General features: G+C 41.5%; 1 protein-coding gene across 4 annotated transcripts; it reads right to left on the bottom strand.

Moving 5' to 3' along the window:
* Window positions 1–338: 338 nt before the first annotated feature.
* LOC111979434 (alanine aminotransferase 2-like) lies at window positions 339–17,464 on the bottom strand. Of its 4 annotated transcripts, none has more exons than XM_024009978.2 (12): window positions 17,302–17,464; window positions 16,651–16,842; window positions 8,066–8,155; window positions 7,735–7,843; window positions 7,389–7,522; window positions 7,004–7,247; window positions 6,734–6,813; window positions 5,296–5,432; window positions 4,850–5,024; window positions 1,841–1,996; window positions 1,379–1,491; window positions 339–1,141 (listed from the first exon to the last, which is right to left on the bottom strand). In XM_024009978.2, exons 2-12 carry the CDS (start codon window positions 16,786–16,788, stop codon window positions 1,051–1,053), a joined length of 1,467 nt encoding a protein of 488 aa, XP_023865746.1. In that variant the 5' UTR covers window positions 16,789–16,842; window positions 17,302–17,464; the 3' UTR covers window positions 339–1,050. The 4 variants fall into 4 exon arrangements, with proteins under 4 accessions (XP_023865746.1, XP_023865747.1, XP_023865744.1 ...); XM_024009979.2 differs by having other exon boundaries at window positions 16,651–16,837; window positions 17,302–17,429; XM_024009976.2 differs by lacking the exon at window positions 17,302–17,464 and having other exon boundaries at window positions 16,651–17,294.
* Between the last annotated feature and the right edge of the window lie 3,257 nt (window positions 17,465–20,721).

Here is a 20,721-nt window from a genome sequence, read left to right as displayed (position 1 = left end):
CAGGAACTGAACTCTCAATAAAACCTGTAAAAGCAGGCCAGCCCTCAAGGAGAACTCATCCCCGTTGGACAACCTCTCCCAGTGTGTGTGTGCGCACAGTAGGCTCCTGACTCACTCCCCATGAGCTGTTGTTGTCTTCATAATTCTACAAATCCATGACAGCATTTATTTTATATTCTGCTGTCTCCTCTTTGTCACGGTTTTTCCATGAATTTGGTCTAAAGAATGTAAGGTATGCTACGCAATTGAAAGTCAAGGACATTCTTTGTAGTAGATGTATGGCGTGTGACAAGTGTGCCCTCTTGTGGAATTCTATGGCGGAAAGTTCCACACAAAGAAAAGAGGGAAAATTTTTATATTTATTTAGCAAATATAATAAAATCATATTTCAATTAAAATCATTATGTGAAAGCTTCTCTTACATAATACTATCTTATACAGTACCTTACTACAATTACTACCTTACTACAATACTGACATTTCTACAGAGTCTGGAAATAATCTAGTAGCTCTTTCCCTTTCTTCATTTCATACACTACTACTAGTCCAGTGTAGCTCAGTTGGTAGAGCATGGTGCTTGCAACGCCAGGGTTGTGGGTTCGATTCCCATGGGGGACCAGTATGAAAATGTATGCTCTCACTACTGTGCTAAATTACTAAAATGTACTGTACTGTCATACTGGCCTTGACTTGTGTGATCATGACACACACCCTCTCTCCCACACAAGTGTGTGCATGGACACACAACTGAGATGACAATGAACATCAATTCAATCAAGTTTTATATGTCAGATAAATTTGATGTGTCTCAACATAAAAATAAATCTCCTTGGTGTTCACAACCACTACATTTGTACATGTACAGTCTGTGAGTCCACCATTTCTTGGAATCTTGTAGGCCTAGGAGTTAAAGTGCATTGTCAAGGTGACCGAAGACAGAGGCACTAGTAGAGTAGGCACTTATTGACAGATGATTTCTGATAGGTTGGCTGGTAGACTGTGTCCTATTCTCTTCTGATTGGGTGAAAGTTAGGGAGTTAAGGAGGATGATTAAGAGTACTGCTGAGTGAATTTCTGGTGGAACTCCTTCACTTTAGCCAGTAAGATCTTCAGCTTGTCTGTGGGCGGCAGAATGGTCATCCTGGAACAAGGAGGGAGAAAATGAAAGAGAACATCATTAAAGAGCTGTAAAATAAATAGTATACTCCACACCTTGGTAATCTACTACAGGTTGGACTTTGAACAGATGGCAGTGCATTGGAAATGATGGACTTTGGGATGTACATCAAAAAGATCCAGTTTCACCATAACGTACTATGCCGATTTTACGCTGAGAGAGGTTGTGATATCATGTTTGAGTAAACTGGGTTGGCCATACCTGAAGTGGTAGGTCCCGTCTTTCTGTCCAAAGCCACTTCCCGGCACCAGACAGATGCCAGTCTCCTCCAACATCTTCATACAGTAGAACATGTCTGGTGCCTGGCCCAGAGCCTGGAGAGAGAAGCACAAATTACAGTATTAAAGCAGATTCAGAAGCATATGTGAATTACGGTATTGCAGTAGGTTCACACGTCCATAGAGTACGTATTTAACAACCAGATTTTTACAAAAAGATTTTGTTTAAAATGTCTTGCTTAATGTTTTTAGCCCTTTTTATTAAACCTTTTCTTTTAATGGTTGCTCACAATGTAAAGAGCGTTGTGGTTTTTACGTCTGTAAACGAAAAGCGCTCTACAAATGCAATTTATCATTATTATTCAAATAAAATGGAAATTAATTTCCTAAATTTGACTTGTTTCAGTTCCTAACAGCAGAGCAGAAGTAATTAGGGCTGACTAACCTTCGCCTCCTTGATGGCTTTCTGAGGCAGGCTGATGTTGGGGAATGAGTACATGGCTCCCTGGACAGGGTTACAGGTGATCCCAGGTACAGTGTTCAGAATTTCCTCTGTCAACTTGGCCTTCTCTGCCAGCAGCCTGAGGGTAGCTGTTCGCTCCTGGACACAGGGAAGACCGTGTGTGTGTGTGTGTGTGTTTGATTTTGCGAATGGGCCACATACAGTGAGGTCTGAAATTATTGACACCCTTCACAAAGATGAACAAAAATGAATTATTTATTTTATACTGTCAAATACTGATCTACAGTACTAGTCAAAGGTTTGAACACACCTACTCATTCAAGGGTTTTTCTTTATTTGTACTATTTTCTACATTGTAGAATTATAGTGAAGACATCAAAATTATGAAATAACACATTGAATCATGTAGTAACCAAAAAAGTGTTAAACAAATCAAAATATATTTTGTATTTGAGATTCTTCAAAGTAGCCACCCTTCGCCTTGATGACAGCTTTGCACACTCTTGACGTTCTCTTAACCAGCTTCATGATGTAGTCACCCTGGAATGTATTTCAATTAACAGGTGTGCCTTGTTAAAAGTTGATTTGTGGAATTTCTTTCCTCCTTAATGCATTTGAGCCAATCAATTGTTTTGTGACAAGGTAGGGGTGGTATATAGAAGAGAGCCCTATTTGGTAAAAGACCAAGTCCATATTATTGCAAGAACAGCTCAAATAAGCACAGAGAAACGGAAGTCCATCATTACTTTAGGACCTTTTTTTATTTCTTTACCTTTCTTTAACTAGGCAAGTCAGTTAAGAACAAATTCTTATTTACAATGACAGCCTACTCCACCCAAACCTGGACGACACTGGGCCAATTGTGCGCCGCCCTATGGGACTCCCAATCACGGCCGGATGTGATACAGCCTGGATTCAAACCAGGTACAGTAGTGACGCCTCTTGCACTGAGATGCAGTGCCTTAGACCGCTGCACCACTCGGGAGCCCAATGAAGGTCAATCAATCCGGAACATTTCAAGAACTTTGAAAGTTTCTTCAAATGCAGTCTCAAAAACCATCAAGCGCTATGATCAAACTGGCTCTCATGAGGACCACCACAGGCAAGGAAGACCCAGAGTTACCTCTGCTGCAGAGGATTCGTTTATTAGAGTTACCAGCCTCAGAAATTGCAGCCCAAATAAATGCTTCACAAAGTTCAAGTAACAGACACATCTCAACATCAACTGTTCAGAGGAGACTGCGTGAATCAGGTCTTCATGGTCGAATTGCTGCAAAGAAACCACTACTAAAGGACACCAATAATGAGAAGAGACTTTCTTGGGAAACACGAGCAATGGACATTAGACCGGTGGAAATCTGTCCTTTGGTCTGATGAGTCCAAATTAGAGATTTTTGGTTCCAACCGTCATGTCTTTGTGAGACACAGAGTAGGTGAACGGATGATCTCTGCATGTGTGGTTCCCAACGTGAAGCATGGAGGAGGAGGTGTGATGGTGTGGGGATGCTTTGCTGGTGACACTGTCTGTGATTTATTTCCAATTCAAGGCACACTTAACCAGCATGGCTACCACAACATTCTGCAGCAATACGCCATCCCATCTGGTTTGCGCTAAGTGGGACTATCATTTGTTTTTCAACAGAACAATGACCCAATATTATATATTTGAGATTAAACACTTTTTGGGTTACTACATGATTCGATATGTGTTATTTCATAGTATTGATGTCTATTATTCTACAATGTAGAAAAAAAATATTTAAAAAATAAAGAAAAATCCTTGAATGACTAGGTGTGTCCAAATTTTTGACTGGTACTGTATATTGTACGCAAAAAAAATACAATTGCCTAGAGAAAGCATAAAGTAATGTTTTCTTCCCCTCAAAAATGAACTCTCATACATTACCAATACAGCACTGAGCCTTTTTCTAAAATGTTCTTAGCTCATTCATCCATACAGAATCCTTCCAGATCCTTGATATCCTTCGTCTGCGATTATAGACTGCCCTCTTCAATTCAAACCACAGGTTTTCAATAGGTTTCAAGTCTGGAGACTGAGATGGCTTTTGCAAAATGGAAACTTTGTGTCCAATTAACAATGTATTTGTGGATTTTAATGTGTGCTTGGGGATATTGTCTTGCTGTAAGATCCACTTGTGGCCAAGTTTCAGCCTCCTGGCAGAGAAGAACAGGTTTTAGGATAACATGTCCTGGTACTGGGTAAAGTTCATGATGCCATTGACCTTGACAAGTTCCCCAGTACCAGTGGAAGCAAAATAGCACCAAAATATTCAAAATCGACCACCATATTTTACAGTAGGTATGGGGTTATTTTGCACTTATGCATTCTCATTTCGACACCAAACCCACCACTGGTGTGCGTGGCAAAATAGCTCTATTTTCATGTAATTTGCCCAAAGCACACGTTTCAACCCAAGTGCCAATGCCGTTTAACCAACTCCATGTGTTTACATTTGTTAGAAGATGTGAAAATAGAGCTCTTAGGCCACGCACACCAGTGGTGGGTTTGGCATCTAAATGAGAATGCATGAGCAGAAAATAACCCCATACCTACTGTAAGCTATGGTGGCCGATCTTTGATGTTATGTGGTTTGAATTGAAGAGGGCAGTCCATAAACGTAGACGAAGGATATCAAGGCAGAGGCAACCATTTTGAAAACAGAGGTGTCAATCATTTTTACCCCTACCTTTTTGAGAAAAAAGTTTTACTTGTTAAACAAAATCTATGTCTATGAGCAATTGTATTAGTATAAAATAATATAATTTCCCCAATTTTTTGGAGAACACAATTTTGCTCAGTATTTGTTTTATTTATTCATACAGTCATTTTTGCTCATCTTTATCAAGGGTGTCAATCCTTTCGGATCCAACTGTATATTAAATATGTGTCCCTATCAATGTTAACAGTCCGGAAAGTCATTTTTGATTAAAAAAAATGTCTGCTAAATAACCATATAACCAAATGATTACCTTCATGAAGGTGGTGTAGGAAGGTTCTCCTGGCTGTGGGGAGTTGACCACCAGGTCCATTAGAGCCTGACCAGGGACGGGGGGACACAGTCTGACCGACACCAGCTTAGTGAGCTGGTCTTTCACTTCTGGGTCCATGTTGATCACCTCCATGTAACCCCCACGGAAACCACACCTGGGAGAGCGAAAGGGGGAGACCAGTTACAGTACAGTGGCTCATAAGGCAACACATCACCGTACCATTAATATATCTATTGGTGATACAGTATATAGTGGTTTAAATTAAGTCATATAATGGTTGATATGTCAAGTCAGGTTACTGAATATTGATCTTGAGGTTTCTACAGAAAATAATGCAGAGTCATACTCTTGGCCTGTTGGTATATTCGTTGTGAACGGTTCAGGGTATGAACATGAAGGAGCGAGAGAGGGAGAAAATGTCTTACTCTCCCATGTAGCACTTGGAGGTGGAGTGGAAAGATGCCAGTTCTACAGTGTTCGAGTACTGTGGTCCCAACTCAAACAGCACCTTCTTAAAGGAGTGGAACTGGCAACCCTCCGCGTACACATTATCCTGGTACACCTGAGGGACAGGAAAGGAGGGAAAGGGATGTTAGTAGGTTAGGTAAAGGTAAGCACAGTTGAAATTGTGTTTATGAGGAGGTTACCTCTGCTGCAGATGATTCGTTTATTAGAGTTACCAGCCTCAGAAATTGCAGCCCAAATAAATGCTTCACAGAGTTCAAGTAACAGACACATCTCAACATCAACTGTTCAGAGGAGACTGTGTGAATCAGGCCTTCATGGTCTAATTGCTGCAAAGAAACCACTACTAAAGGACACCAATAAGAAGAAGAGACTTGCTTGGACCAAGAATCACAAGCAATGGACATTAGACCAGTGGAAATCTATTCTTTGGTCTGATGAGTCCAAATTCAAGATTTTTGGTGTCTTTGTGAAATGCATAGTAGGTGAACGGATGATCTCTGCATGTGTAGTTCCCACCGTGAATTATGGAGGAGGAGGTGTGATGATGGCTTTTCTGGTGACACTGTCAGTGATTTATTTAGAATTCAAGGCACACTTAACAAGCATGGCTACCACAGCATTCTGCAGCAATCCCACATGAATTACATATGTGTAATTTCATAGTTTTGATTTGGGCTTGTAGTAGATTGTATAACAGGTGGCAGACAATGTATGACAGGAAGACTTGTGAACTATATTGTCATTGTTTCTGAGAGGAGGAGGGACATTTATGACGAAATGTGAGGTATATAGACCAATGTACAGGAAATGATAGGCAGAACGTTCCCGTACATAAACATTTGACTTTTGTAGACTGGGCTTCTGTCTGTTTTGATTTCTATCAGTATCTTATAAATCCTGATATAGCAGACAAAGTAATTTAATTTAATTGGTTAAAGAACATGAGAACTTAATTCTCCTAACATAGGCCTATAGGCTATTTTGTTTGGTATTAAACCATCACAGTCAGAAAAGGTGAAGAATGTATTCTGCAATGATCATGGAAATATAATAAATAATTGGAAAGAAATGTCTAATTATTTTAGAACGCAAAGATAAAATGTATATATTTTCACACTTCTCACTAACAGCAAATGATTGCATCTTGTTATTATATTTAGCAACAGATTTTTTTTGTTATGAATAAGTCATCATATATTCCCTATTTGCAAAAAGCTACTAGGCTACGTGGTCTGAGGTTCGCGTGATGATTAGCATATTCTTACATCAAGTTCAGATTTTAGAAATGACCATTTTTCCGTGAAAACTGGCACACGCATGTTTTGGGGCATATTTAATAGGCACTCAACCTTTATAAATGAGACCCCAGTTCGTGACCTTGCCTGATTAGTTTACCTCATCAGCCATCAGGAAGAGATGCTCCTTAGCAGCGAATCGGATCACATCCTCAATGCACTGTCTACTCTGGACCTGACCTATTACAGAGGAGGAGAGGGAAAGGTTCAGATTCATATTGGCAGAAATGGACATTTTGGTTTATGTCTAAGTGGGATCTATGTCCTCTGGCGCCGTCTAGTGACATGACTGGGAGGACTGTGAAATCCCTATGTCAACCTCTACATGACGCATCATGAATTCCGTATGTGTTAAGCTTTGGCTACTTACCAGTGGGGTTTCCAGGGTTGATGATGCAGAGGRCTTTGGGGTTGCAGTGCTTCCTGGCCTCCGCTAGGGAGCGCTCCAGCTCACTGAGGTCCATGCTCCAGCACTTCTCCTCRTTCAGGTAGTAGTTGACCTGCACAGCGCCCAGCTCAGCCAGRGCAGCCGAGTACAGAGGGTACTGAGGGATGGAGATCATCACCCCTGTCTTCGACGCACCCTCACCACACACCAACAGCTTCAGCATAGTCTGGGAGAGAGAGGGGAGCGAAGGAGGACTGATGGGTGCATCTCAAGTCTAGAGTCCTCAACGCTCTCCTCCTGCCCTCCCCTTTATCTGCAGTGAGAAGTTTACTTGAAAAATCGAATTGTTTGATTTTTGATTTTTTACCACGATGCCGTCACTGGCGCCGGTGGTGAGGTAGACGTTGTCTGGGTCACAGGGCACGCCCCCGTCCCGACGCTCGATGTAGCGAGCTACGTCCTGCCGCACACAGTCTATACCCTGACTGGCACTGTACGCACCTTAGAGAGCGAGAGGGAGAGCGAGAAAGACTCAATACACTGCGACTCTCCAGGATCGGGGCTGGCCACCCTAGACTGCGAAAGGTCATTCATTGCTTATGCAGACACTAACAGGCTGACACAGGCTTATTGGCTAAAATATCCCCTTTGTGTATTTTATCTTAACTTACATCCTTCCAATACACAATCAATCAAGTATCTGAACAACATACCCAAACTACTCCCTCCACAAGCCTGCAGAATGCGGCGCGCTCTGCTTTTGGCATCCTCTGGAAACATATTGTCTTTCAAGAGTTCCGGATAGGAGCAGAGTGCCAAGACCTTGAAGAGGAAGAGAGGACAGCGAGAGCTAGGTGAGGAACAGACAGGAGTTGATGCAGGATAATGTACACAAATCTGCATGAATCTGCATGAAAATGTCATTATGTGATTTTGCCATAGGCAGAACGGTTTCAAATGATAAAGGAGAATGAAAGACACCCTGTAATCAAAAAGAGAGTTGTTTTAGATAAATGGTTTGGAACATAGGGGATAAAAGCAGACCTGGCGGAAGAAGGTGATTGGCTGCTGGCCCATGGCATGGGCGTCACCGATATTGGCCTTGATGACCTCAGTGAAGGGCTTCTTCACTCCCTGCAGGACAGAGAAACAAGACACAAATGAGAGAGGCAGAGAGAGGATGAAACAATTAGGGCAAGGAAGAAAAGGATGGATGAATACAATGTGTTCTTGGGAAACACTCTTTTCACGCCACTTCGATTCCCTGTTCTTGGGAAACACTCTTCACGCCACTTCGATACCGAAGTGACTTTTTCATAGAAGGTTAGGGCAACTTGCGCAGCAGGTTAGGAGACTGAGGTTAAGGTTAGGAAAATGGTTAGGGATAGCAAAAGTGCTCTTTGTATCGAACTGGCGTGAAAAGAGTGTGTCCCATGCGTTCTTTGGTCACAGGTGTGTGCAGGGGATAAAGGCAGTCCAATACTTTACTTTATTCTTTATGACCTCATAATTAACAATTTATAACTACTTATCTGAGCGTGTCCGTCTAAGTAAGACATGAGTATGAGGTCACTTCCTGCTGGAATATGAGGTCACGTCTAAAGGTAACCCGGTACCGGGCCGAAAAATGAATGGAAGTGAATGGGGCAGTTCCACATCAAAGGTATACAGATAATTCCACATTGAACTTTTCTTTTCTTTTCTGAGCTTTCTTACGGTATATCTCTCAGATATTGGACAGACACTTCAAAACATACTTCCTTTATTTTTTACACTGTTTTTCCATGTATGAATCTGTTATTCAATGCGTTTCTATAAGCTAATAGGCCAAATTCAATATTTCATCAAATATATTTTTTATATATATTTTTCCTAAAATTCAAAATAAAATAGCTAAATGATCCTTGGTATGACCATCGTAAAACAATTCCAGATGTTAGTTTAGTAAAAACCCAGACCCTAGCCCTTAGACGTTTAAATAGACAACCCTTAAAGCCAAACAGCTCTTCATAATTTCCTTTGCCATGTGTTTTTACTTAAACTCTCAAGCACAAATACAAAATCAGGTATAGTCTTTGCCAGGAGAAATGACTTGGCAGCCTGCATTGGTTTAATATGTGCTTTCCTCATCCCTTGCGTTTAGGTCCTTGCGTTTAGGACATCACCGGAGACCTTTTGCCAGGCCGTCCTTGTCCTTAATTGACTTGCCTGGTTAAATAAAGATTACATTAAATAAAACCATAAGAAAAAGATAAAACACATGAGTGACAGAATTCAATTTGAGCTTTTCCAATGTTAGGGTTTCCAACTGTACACACTTACCTACAAACACAAACACATCATGTGCGTCTGTGTGTTTGGGAGCAGAGTGGAGGAAGTCAAAACAAGAATTTGTTCAGCCCAACTACTGTATATTAACATATTAAAGGAGAGAAAATGCTGTCTGGAAAGCAAAAGGAAACACACAGTCCCATGCTGGCTGCTGCCTGGAAGGCTTGTCAAGTGTTATATCAGCTGGTTTCCAGCTGTAGAAACAGACGATAAGTGTAAAGTAGGTGTCAAATGCGGTGTAAAAAAACAGACTGCAAAACAGAACTGGTCATGGAGAATAGGAAAAAATAATTAATTTGGGGAGGTTGTCAAGGAATGACCTTATAAGCAAAGAAAAATGCCACTACTTATTTCAATATCTGAGAACAATATGTCAAGAGGTTGAAAGTATCTCCTTAAGGACAACTGTCCTGGATGGACAACGGAACTAAACTGGCCAAGAACACAGACTCCTCAGTGAGTGTCCAGATGCTTGGTATTTGACAACATGGACAGCGATCAGTGGCCACAAGTGGAACTCATTCAAACCCAGTGGGAAGCAAAGCAGCCCTGCTGTTGTTCTACCCACCAGAGACATTTATCCAATCTAATTGGGCCAGCTGGACCAGCAATGACCTCAAAGTTCACAACAGAAAATAAACCTCCTACACTCCCATTGGTCACAAGACAGAGGTGTCTCTCAGTTCAGACCAATCACAAACAGCAGGGGAGTGACACCCACTGAATACAAAGGACCTCCTCCCATTCCATTCATACTGAGAGTAGAGAGGGGTTTACATTTTACTGCAACGAGATATGTTGCAACAACCAAAAAATCTACATTTCCCAAGTGACGAGAGTACGTTTTATAAAAAAAAACGTGTACAAAAATAATGACAAAAATCAGTCCCCCTCTTTTTCTGGGAACTTTAAATGTATTTTTAAGTCTTCTAAGTGCTTCTAATCATGTATTTTATCTCAGGGAGTCTTTTTACATTGTCACATAAAGACCACATAGCAGGCCCCTTGTTGAAAAACCTTCACTGATTAGGCCATGTGGCTCTTGTCAGAGTACTGCCTATGGCATGTTCTTCATAAGATGATTGAGACTAGCCTACAGTTGATTTTGCCCACTCTCTCTCTACCTCCTTACCCAGTTCTCTCGTTTTTCTTTTGCTCTTTCGGCGTGTGTAAGTTTATTTGCGTCTTTTTCTGTCTCTGGTAAGTAGCATTCTAATTGGTCTGGCAAAACAAATTCAAAGTCTGGCAAAAGAAAGTTACATCAGAATGGCTACTAGTTTACTCTTCAAAATTAGCGAAGTAGTAGAGGCAGGACATGAAATGTGATGTCTTTCATTCATTAAAGAAAGTCAGTGTGCCGTGTTACTCAGCAATCCTCCTGCAGTCTCCATGGAGACCACTGAGGTGGTAGAAGGTATCTCCGTGGGCCTCTAGCCTGGTCCTAGAGCTGTTACTGGGTTGAAGTTGTTTTGCTCACATTCTACTTAGTGTTTTTTCTCTTCCTACTAGGCTAAGAGGGGAATTAACTAATGACCACAATTTAAGTCGTATCAGGTTTCAGGAAATGTTCCTGAACTTTATCTGCACCTGAAACATTACAGTTCATCTGAGCCCTCAAAATAGGCATGTGTGTTAGTCGGAGAAAATAGAGAGGGGTTGAAAAGGGGATAGAGAGGGAGTGGAGAAAAAGATTTTGTGTGAAAGTGGGTGTTCCTTTTTTAAAGCAAGCAAGTGAATGTAGGCTTTGTGCTCTGTTTTCACAAAGAAATCTAACACCCATCAGAGCTCAGTATGAAAATCCGGTTAGACTTGGAATAGCCTACAGCTAGTTCACCTGATACAGCACAGATTTACAAGTTTGATGTTTTAGACTTATATTTGGAGGTTCCCCTAAATAACAAAACAGACTTGTTTTCATATATATATATATATTTTATACCTTTATTTAACTAGGCAAGTCAATTAAGAACAAATTCTTATTTACAATGATGGCCTACCCCGGCCAAACACGGACGACGTTGGGACAATTGTGTGCCGCCCTATGGGACTCCCAATCACGGCCGGATGTGATACAGCCTGGATTTACAGGTGCTCAATATGATATAAGGACGTAATAACTTCTTATTAAACCCCTGTAGACTTCTGAAAGACAAAATCAATCAAATCAAATCCTATTTTATTTGTCACATTCGCCGAATACAACAGGTGTAGTAGACCTTACCGTGAAATGCTTACTTACAAGCCCTAACCAACAATGCAGTTCAAGAAATAAAGTTTACAAAATATTTACTAAATAAAATAAAAAATAAAATAAAAAGTAACACAATAAAATAACAATAACGAGGCTATATACAGGGGGCACCGGGACCGAGTCAATGTTCGGGGGTACAGGTTAGTCGAGGAAATTTGTATATATAGTTAGGGGTAAAGTGACTATCCATAGATAATAAAGAAAATGTGGGCCTTCCTCTGACACACTGCCAGGTATATAGGTCCTGGATGGCAGGACGTTTGGCCCCAGTGATGAACTGGGCCTTACACACTACCCTCTGTAGCGCCTTACGGTCGGATGCCGAGCAGTTGCCATACCAGGTGGTGATACAACCGATCAGGTTGATCTCGATGGTGCAGCTGTAGAACTTTTTGAGGATCTGGGGACCCATGCCAAATCTTTTCAGCCTCCAAGGGGGAAAAGGTGTTGTCGTGCCCTCTTCACGACTGTCTTGGTGTGTTTGGACCATGATAGTTTGTTGGTGATGTGGACACCAAGGAACTTGAAACTCTCAACCCGCTCCACTACATTATGTTAATGGGGGCCTGTTCGACCCGCCTTTTCCTGTAGTCCATGATCAGCTGCTTTGTCTTGCTCACATTGAGGGAGAGGTTGTTGTCCTGGCACCACACTGCCAGTTCTCTGACCTCCTCCCTATAGGCTGTCTCATCGTTGTCGGTGATCAGGCCTACCACTGTTGTGTCGTCAGCAAACTTAATGATGCAGTTGTAGTCATGCTTGGCCACACAGTCGTGGGTGAACAGGGAGTACAGGAGGGCACTAAGCACGCACCCCTGAGGGGCCCGAGTGTTGAGGATCAGCATGGCAGATGTGTTGTTGCCTACCCTTACCACCTGGGGGCGGCTCTTCAGGAAGTCTAGGATCCAGTTGCAGAGGGAGGTGTTTAGTCCCAAGTTCATTAGCTTAGTGATGAGCTTTGTGGGCACTATGGTGTTGAACATTGAGCTGAGGTCGATGAACAGCATTCTCACATAGGTGTTCCTTTTGTCCAGGTGGGAGTGTGGAGTGCAATTGAGATTGTGTCATCTGTGGATCTGTTGGGGCGGTATTCGAATTAGAGTGGGTCTAGGGTTTCCGAGATGATGGTGTTGATGTGAGCAAGGACCAGCCTTTCAAAGTACTTCATGGCTAACAATATGAGTGCTATGGGGCGATAGTCATTTAGGGTGGTTACCATCACTTTCTTGGGTACAGGCACTATTGTGGTCTGCTTAAAGCATGTAGGTATTACAGACTCAGTCAGGGAGAGGTTGAAAAYKTCAGTGAAGACACTTGCCAGTTGGTCCGCACATGCTCTGAGTACATGTCTTAGTAATCCGTCTGGGCCCTGTGGAATGTTGACCTGTTAAGGTCTTTCTCACATCGGCTACGGAGAGTGCGATCACACAGTCATCCGGAACAGCTGGTGCTCTCATGCATGCTTCAGTGTTGCTTGACTCGAAGCGAGCATAAAAGACATTTAGCTCGTCTGGTAGACTCGCGTCACTGGGTAGCTCACGGCTGGGTTTCCCTATGTAGTCCATATTAGTTTGCAAGCCCTGCCACATCCGACAACACTTTGCCTGTTTGATGGTTTGTCTGAGGGCATAGCAGGATTTCTTATAAGCGTCCGGATCCCGCTCCTTGAAAGTGGCAGCTCTAGCCTTTAGCTCGGTGCAGATGTTGCCTGCAATCCATGGCTTCTGGTTGGGATATGTATGTATGGTCACTGTGGGGACAACATTGTCGATGCACTTATTGATGAAGCCGGTGACTGAGGTGGTATACTCCTCAATGACATTGGATGAATCACGGAACATATTCCAGTCTGTGCTAGCGAAACAGTCCTGTAGCATAGTATCCGCGTCATCTGACCACTTCCGTATTGAGCGAGTCACTGGTACTTCCTGCTGTAGTTTTTGCTTGTTAGCAGGAATCAGGAGGATAGAATTATGGTCAGATTTGCCAAATGGAGGGCGAGGGAGAGCTTTATATGCGTCTCTGTGTGTGGAGTAAATGTGGTCTATAGTTTTTTCCCTCTGGTTGCACATGTAACATGCCTGCATTAAAGTCCCCGGCCACTAGGAGTGCCGCTTCTAGATGAGCATTTTCTTGTTTGCTTATGGTTTTATACAGCTCGTTGAGTGCGGTCTTAGTACCAGCATCGGTTTGTGGTGGTGAGTAGACAGCTACGAATAATATAGATGAAAACTCTCTTGGTAAATAGTGTGGTCTACAGCTTATCATGAGGAACTCTACCTCAGGCGAACAATACCTTGAGACTTCTTTAATATTAGACATTGCGCACCAGCTGTTATTGAAAAATAAACGCCCCCGCCCCTCATCTTACCAGACGTAGCGGCTCTGTCCTGCCGATGCACGGAAAACCCAGCCAGCTCTATATTATTTTTGTCGTCGTTCAGCATCGACTCGGTGAAACATAAGATATTACAGTTTTTAATATCCCTTTGGTAGGATAGTCTCGATCGCCGATCATCCAGTTTATTTTCCAGTGATTGCACGTTGGCCAATAGAACGGATGGTAGAGGCGGTTTACCTACTTGCCGACAAATTCTCACAAGGCACCCTTACCTCCGCCCCCTGTATTTCCGTCTTTTCTTCATGCGAATGACAGGGATTTGGTTCTGGTCTCGGGAAAGCAGTATATCTTTTGCGTCGGACTCATTAAAGAAAAAGTCTTTGTCCAGTTCGAGGTGAGTAGTCACTGTTCTGATGTCCAGAAGCTCTTTTCGGTCATAAGAGACAGTAGCAGCAACATTATGTACAAACAATGCGAAAAAACTAACAAAATAGCACAGTTAGTTAGAAGCCCGTAAAAGGGCAGCCATCCTCTAAGGCACAGGTGTCAAACTCATTCCACGGGGGGCCGAGTGTCTGCGGGTTTTCGCTCCTCCCTTGTACTTGATTGATGAATTAACATCACTAATTAGTTAGGAACTCCCCACACCTGGTTGTCTAGGGCTTTATTGAAAGGAAAAACCAAAAACCTGGAGACACTAGGCCCTCTGTGGAATGAGTTTGACACCCCTGCTCTAAGGCGACATTACCGGTAATAACCAACATTCCCTAACCCAGGTTGGCTCTTGGTTGGCTGGGGTGTTTGAGGATGACTCTGAACAAATAGTAAAAATCCATGAATCCAAATTGTATTTGGGTAAAGCCCCAGGACCATCTGGTAAAGGTCACCATAGTCATTACTATGATAGTCCCTCCACACCCCGCCGTAGCCAAAAAGCGACCCTTTCACCTCTTTCTCACACACAGAGATACACGTTGCTCGTCTTCCTGGAAAGAGCCACTCGGAGGGTCCGCTTTACACACCTGACTGAACTCAGTAAACTATGCTCTCTGGGTTTCCATGACAACCCTTGAAATGAAGTGAGAGGGGACGGGGATGGTGCAGGTAAGGGTTACACTGAGGGCAAGTACATAAAAACCAACTGGAAAATAACATTGACCTAAGAGGACTAAGTCTGACCAAAGTTTGTAACAGTGTGGACAATATCAATAGATGTAGATTGATCTTGAGAAAAACATCAAATATTGCTTTGTGTGCATTGTTGAAAATTGTACAGTATGATTGTAAAAATAAATGTCAGTAGGCTACATCAAAATGTCAACAACCTACCTCTTCACTCTTGAGTGGGCTGTTAAATCTAGAAACACCACTCTACTTACTAGCAGCTGTAACATGATGACCAGCGAGTACCAACAATTTCACATAACAAATATTGTAGGACTGGAGGGGGGCTGGCGACTCTAGGAGTGATGAGTTATTGCTTTTAAGAGAGTTAAAGGAGACAGTGGCATTGGTCTGGGGGAAAGTGAGGATTTGACCTCTGATAGATTTTATACTGTACGTCATTGTGAGCTCAGAAGTTTAAATAGAGCTGTTGTAAAAACAGACAGAACTGAAGTGAATCTCTCAGTTTGCTGTTTGACTTGTGGACTTTGATCTTGATCTTCCTCAGCTCCAATGAAAACTGATACTGTATAACCGAGAACAAACAGTGACAAGGGAGAGCGACTCAAAGGGAGAGCGACTCAGAGGGAGAGGGCGAGGGAGATAATGAATGAGCGAGTGAGTGAGTGAGTGAGTGAGAGTGAAAGAAAGAGAGATTGGGGAGAGCGTAATCTTCAACAACATAACAAATAAGGTCTTGCCTCATCATTGTTGAACAAATCACTAGACAGGTGTCATAAGCAAATCAGCGCTGTGGTGTTTTAACAGTAATTTGATTTCCGAAGAGGGGTCAATCTGCTGGTGGGTGACACACTGGGTGTGTGAGCAAATGCACTCAAAAAGTGTATATTTTGGTGAGCATTTAGGCTAGAGGGCAACGGGCAGAGCAAGCAAAGGGCATGACAAATGCTTCTCAAGTCATTGGGAACCAGCTATTTATGACATTTTAGGGGGGGTTCAAATACTTCTATCAATTTTAACACAGAAATGGATTAGCCTAACCCGCCACAGTTCTTAATCTTAGCCTATCTATTTATTTTATAATCACCCAAGTTTGGTAGCAGACAGCAAACATGTTTGAAACAGGGATAGACTGTTTTTTACATGCATATCTGATTGGATATAGCATTTGATTACTGAATTGTCAGCCTCAATTTACTTCAGAGTTGCTTTTTTCTTTCTGGGAGTTAATCGGGAACATTTCTGGGAAATCTTTAGCTGGGGACAAGCCACCAAAATCGTCTGGTCACCCTATATCACACAAGCCTATAGGCCTAGGCTGCATGTCACTGCTGCAGTTGCAGATCCAGAAAAACGGAGCCATTGAGGCCACCGGAAACTTGTTTAAAAGTCAGACTGTTGCAATTAGTCTAGGTGAGACAGACAGCGCATGGGAATGTCAGTGAGAGATTGCATTCGCACTTTGCAAACTGCTGTATATTTCAGATTGAGAGAAACAAATGATTTGCACAATTTAAAAACAAATGGGGAAAAAATAGAAAATAATGATTTAAGAAAGTTACATTTTATTATTAAGCATACCTCTCTCAGCTCCTTCTCGATCTGCACCGCGCGCTGCACAATGGGTCCGCGCACGGCATACTCCACATTCTTCACCTTGGGGTTCATGGTGTCGATGGTCAAAACCTTGTTCTGGGAGAACACTGCATTCTCGGTCATTTTCTCTTGGACAAGTCCACGCGGAGGTTCACTGACTCCTGAAAGTGCTCTACTCTGGGAAGAGAAAGGTGACAGCGGAGAGGGGATCATCACTGAGCGGACACTAGAGGTGAGGTGCCCGGCGGGGTATTGTGCCCCATTGCCGAAAAAACGGTAATTTCCTCTGGTTATAACGCGCAAACTTTTGGATGACAACATTTGCCCTATGCGCGAAGCAGACATGTCACAATATTATATCTCGTTACGTTAGTTGTGAAGCGCTGCGACCACCCTCACGCCCAATGAATGCACACAGACAGACAACTGTGTGTTGTCCAACTGGCAAACTTTTAAATATTTTTTTTAAGCCGGCCAGACCTTTGTACCTTACAATTTCCACAACCCTGTTATTCACAGACTGGGGCACTCTTTTCAACCTGAAATGTATGTCTGCTGCACAGTACATATATTCTAACATTACTCCCCCATGTGAGTTATATCCAACCTTCATCCCCTCATTTCCCCATTACGCACCGATAAATTGTCCGTCAGGATAAGATCTCCGGTTTCCGAAAGGACAGAAACAAGCGACACGCCTATACGAGGAGATCTGGGGCAGCTTCAAACTTTCACCCTTTCCGTGCAACTCCTTCTCTTTCGATGGTCAACACACACCCGGCGGCGCGCTCTAACCTATTGGGAGGAAACTACGGACCTGGTTATTCTGTAGAAATTGAGCGCAACTCCTCCTATTTGGACACGAGCCCAGTTCTCTCACTGTTGGAGCAGCATACAGTATTTGCACGAAATGTGCACGGCGCTCGACTAGATACGTTTTAAGGGCGCTCCACTCTAGGCTAGTTCAGTTTTTAGTGTGAATGACTGAGGTTGATGTCGCTTCATCACTCCCCTTTATACCATATTTTCAGTGGTGTAAAGTACTTAAGTAAAAATACTTTAATGGACTACTATAGTCGTTTTTGGGGGTATCTGTACTTTACTTTACTATTTATATTTTTGACAACTTTTACTTCACTACATTCGTAAAGAAAATATTGTACTTTTACTCCATACATTTTCTCTGACAACCCAAAGTACTCCTTATATTTTGAATGCTTCGTAGACCAGTAAAACTATGAAATTCACACACTTATCAAGAGAACAAGTGGTCATCCCTACTTCACTAAACACAAAGGCATCTTTTGTAAATACTTTCTGAGTGTTGGAGTGTGCCCCTGGCTATCCATACATTTTAAAAACAAGAACATGGTGCCATCTGCTTTACTGAATATAAGGAATTTTAAATGATTTATACTTTTACTTTTACTTTTGATACATAAGTATATTTTAGCAACTAAATGTACTTTTGATACTTAAGTATATACTTTTAGACTTTTCCTCAAGTATTATTTTACTAGGTGACTTTCACTTTAACTTGAGTAACTTTTTTATTAAGGTATCTATACTTTTACTCAAGTATGACAATTGGGTACCTTTTCCACCACTGCATATTTAAAGCTTATATGATAGATCTTTAACATAACAAATACTACATTCAAAGGATATATCCATTCCTAAATTAAATGTTCAATGCAGCCATTTTTATCTCAATATCAAATTATTTCTGGGTAACAATTAAGTACCCTACTGTGACTGTTTTCAATTAAAATGGTCAAAATGAAACAAGAATTGCTTCTTAGCAAAGAGCAATTTCTCAAGCTACATTTTTGCTATGACCAGTGGTGGAAAAATTACCCAATTGGCATACTTGAGTAAAAGTATAGATACCTTAATAGAATGTTGCTCAAGTAAAATTAAAAGTCACCCAGTTAAATATTACTTGAGTAAAAGTCTAAAGGTATTTGGTCCCAGATATATTTAAGTATCGAAAGTACATGTAATTGCTCAAATATACTTAAGTATCAAAAGTAAAAATGATTTTGATTAAGCAAAGCAGGTGGCACCATTTTCTTGTTTTAAAAATGTATGGATAGCCAGGGGAACACTCCAACACTCAGACATCATTTACAAATGATGCATGTGTGTTTAGTGAGTCCGCCAGATCAGAGGAAGTATGGAAGACCAGGGATGTTCTCTTGATAAGTGTGTGAATTGGATAATTTTCCTGTCCTGTTAAGTATTCAAAAGGTGCCAAGTACTTTTGGGTGTCAGGGAAAATGTATGGAGTAGAAAGTACATTATTTTCCATAGGAATGTAGTGAAGTAAAAGTAGTCAAAAACTAAATAGTAAAGTAAAGTACAGATACCCCCAAAAATTACTGAAGTAGTACTTTGAAGTATTTTTACTTAAGTAATTTACACCACTGGCTAGGACTGTCTAGGAGTGGCTTGATTGGGGAGGGAAAAACTGAAAAAAAGCTGTTGGTAGAGAGGTTTGGAACTCTTTCTTATTGGTCTATTAACTCATTTATACAACAGGCGGGTCTAATCCTGGATGCTGATTGGTTAAAACTGCATTCCAGCTGGTGTCTATTCCACAAGTTTACCACCGGCTAAAGCTACGAAGTTCAAATGCCTATTTACACTGGCAAGAAAAACTATTTAAGTGCTTTTGAACAGGATATAGTAGTACTGTAAGTGCAAGGCAAACCGGTTTTAGTGTGACAAGAATTGCAACGTTGCTGGGTTTTTCACGCTCAACAGTTTCCTGTGTGTATCAAGAATGGTCCACCACCCAACGGACATCCAGCCAACTTGACACAACTGTGAGAAGCCTTGTCCTGAAAAACAGCTTCTATCTCAAGGCCATCAGACTGTTAAACAGCCATCACTAACACAGAGAGGCTGCTGCCTACATACAGACTTGAAATCATTGGCTACTTTAATAAATGGATCACTAGTCACTTTAATAATGCCACTTTAATAATGTTTACATATCTTGCATTACTCATCTCATATGTATATACTGTATTTTATACCATCTATTGCATCTTGCCTATGCGGGCGGCTCTGTCATTGCTCATCCATATATTTCTATGTATATATTCTTATTCCATTCCTTTACTTAGATTTGTGTGTATTAGGTAGTTGTTGTGGAATTGTTAAATTGCAGGTTAGATATTGCTGAACTGTCAGAACTAGAAGCACAAGCATTTCGCTACAATCGCAATAACATCTGCTAGCCATGTGTATGTGACCAACATGGGCCAGCATCTCTGTGGAACACTTGACACCTTGTAGAGTCTATGCCCCGACAAATTGAGTCTGTTCTGAGGGCAAAAGGTCTTCCTAATGTTTTGTACATTCACTCAGAGTATTTGTTACAAGGACCGTATGAGATTAATTGGCTCCACGCTGTTATAAATGGCGATTTATAAAAAAATTGTAAAAACATTTTCCTGCATTGCAGTCGGTCTTTCCCTCAATGGCTTGATCTCTGTCCTCAACGGGTGTTATATAACTATGGATAACATATGATCATTAACTAATGTTATGATAGAGTTGTTATTACCTGCTACCATCTGCATACAATCTGTTAATGGTTTGCTTTGTCCTATTGCTCATCACCCTGCCCGCTATAGTGATAAAGTCCAACTTGCTCTGCCACAACAAAATCTTTATCGACAGGGCCTTCAGAAAGTATTCATAACCCTTGACTTTTTCCACATATTGTTGTTACAGCCTGAATTTAAAATGGATTCAATTGAAATGTTKTTTTTTTTACACTATCCTACACACAATACACCATAATATCAAAGTAGAATGATGTTTTTGAAATGTTTACAAATTAATTCAACATTTTTAATCTGAAATGTCTTGAGTCAATAAGTATTCAACCCCTTTGTTATGGTAAGCTTGAATAAGTTCAGGAGTAAAAATGTGCTTAACATGTCACATAATAATTTGCATGGACTCACTGTGTGCAATAATAATGTTTAACATGATTTTTGAATGACTACTCAGTTGTGCAGTGAATTTCAAACACAGATTCAA

The sequence above is a fragment of the Salvelinus sp. IW2-2015 genome, linkage group LG19 (assembly GCF_002910315.2).
Source record: "Salvelinus sp. IW2-2015 linkage group LG19, ASM291031v2, whole genome shotgun sequence".
Lineage (NCBI taxonomy): Eukaryota > Metazoa > Chordata > Actinopteri > Salmoniformes > Salmonidae > Salvelinus > Salvelinus sp. IW2-2015.
Note: the sequence above shows the minus strand (reverse complement) of the source record. Positions and strands in the feature narration are given on the sequence as shown.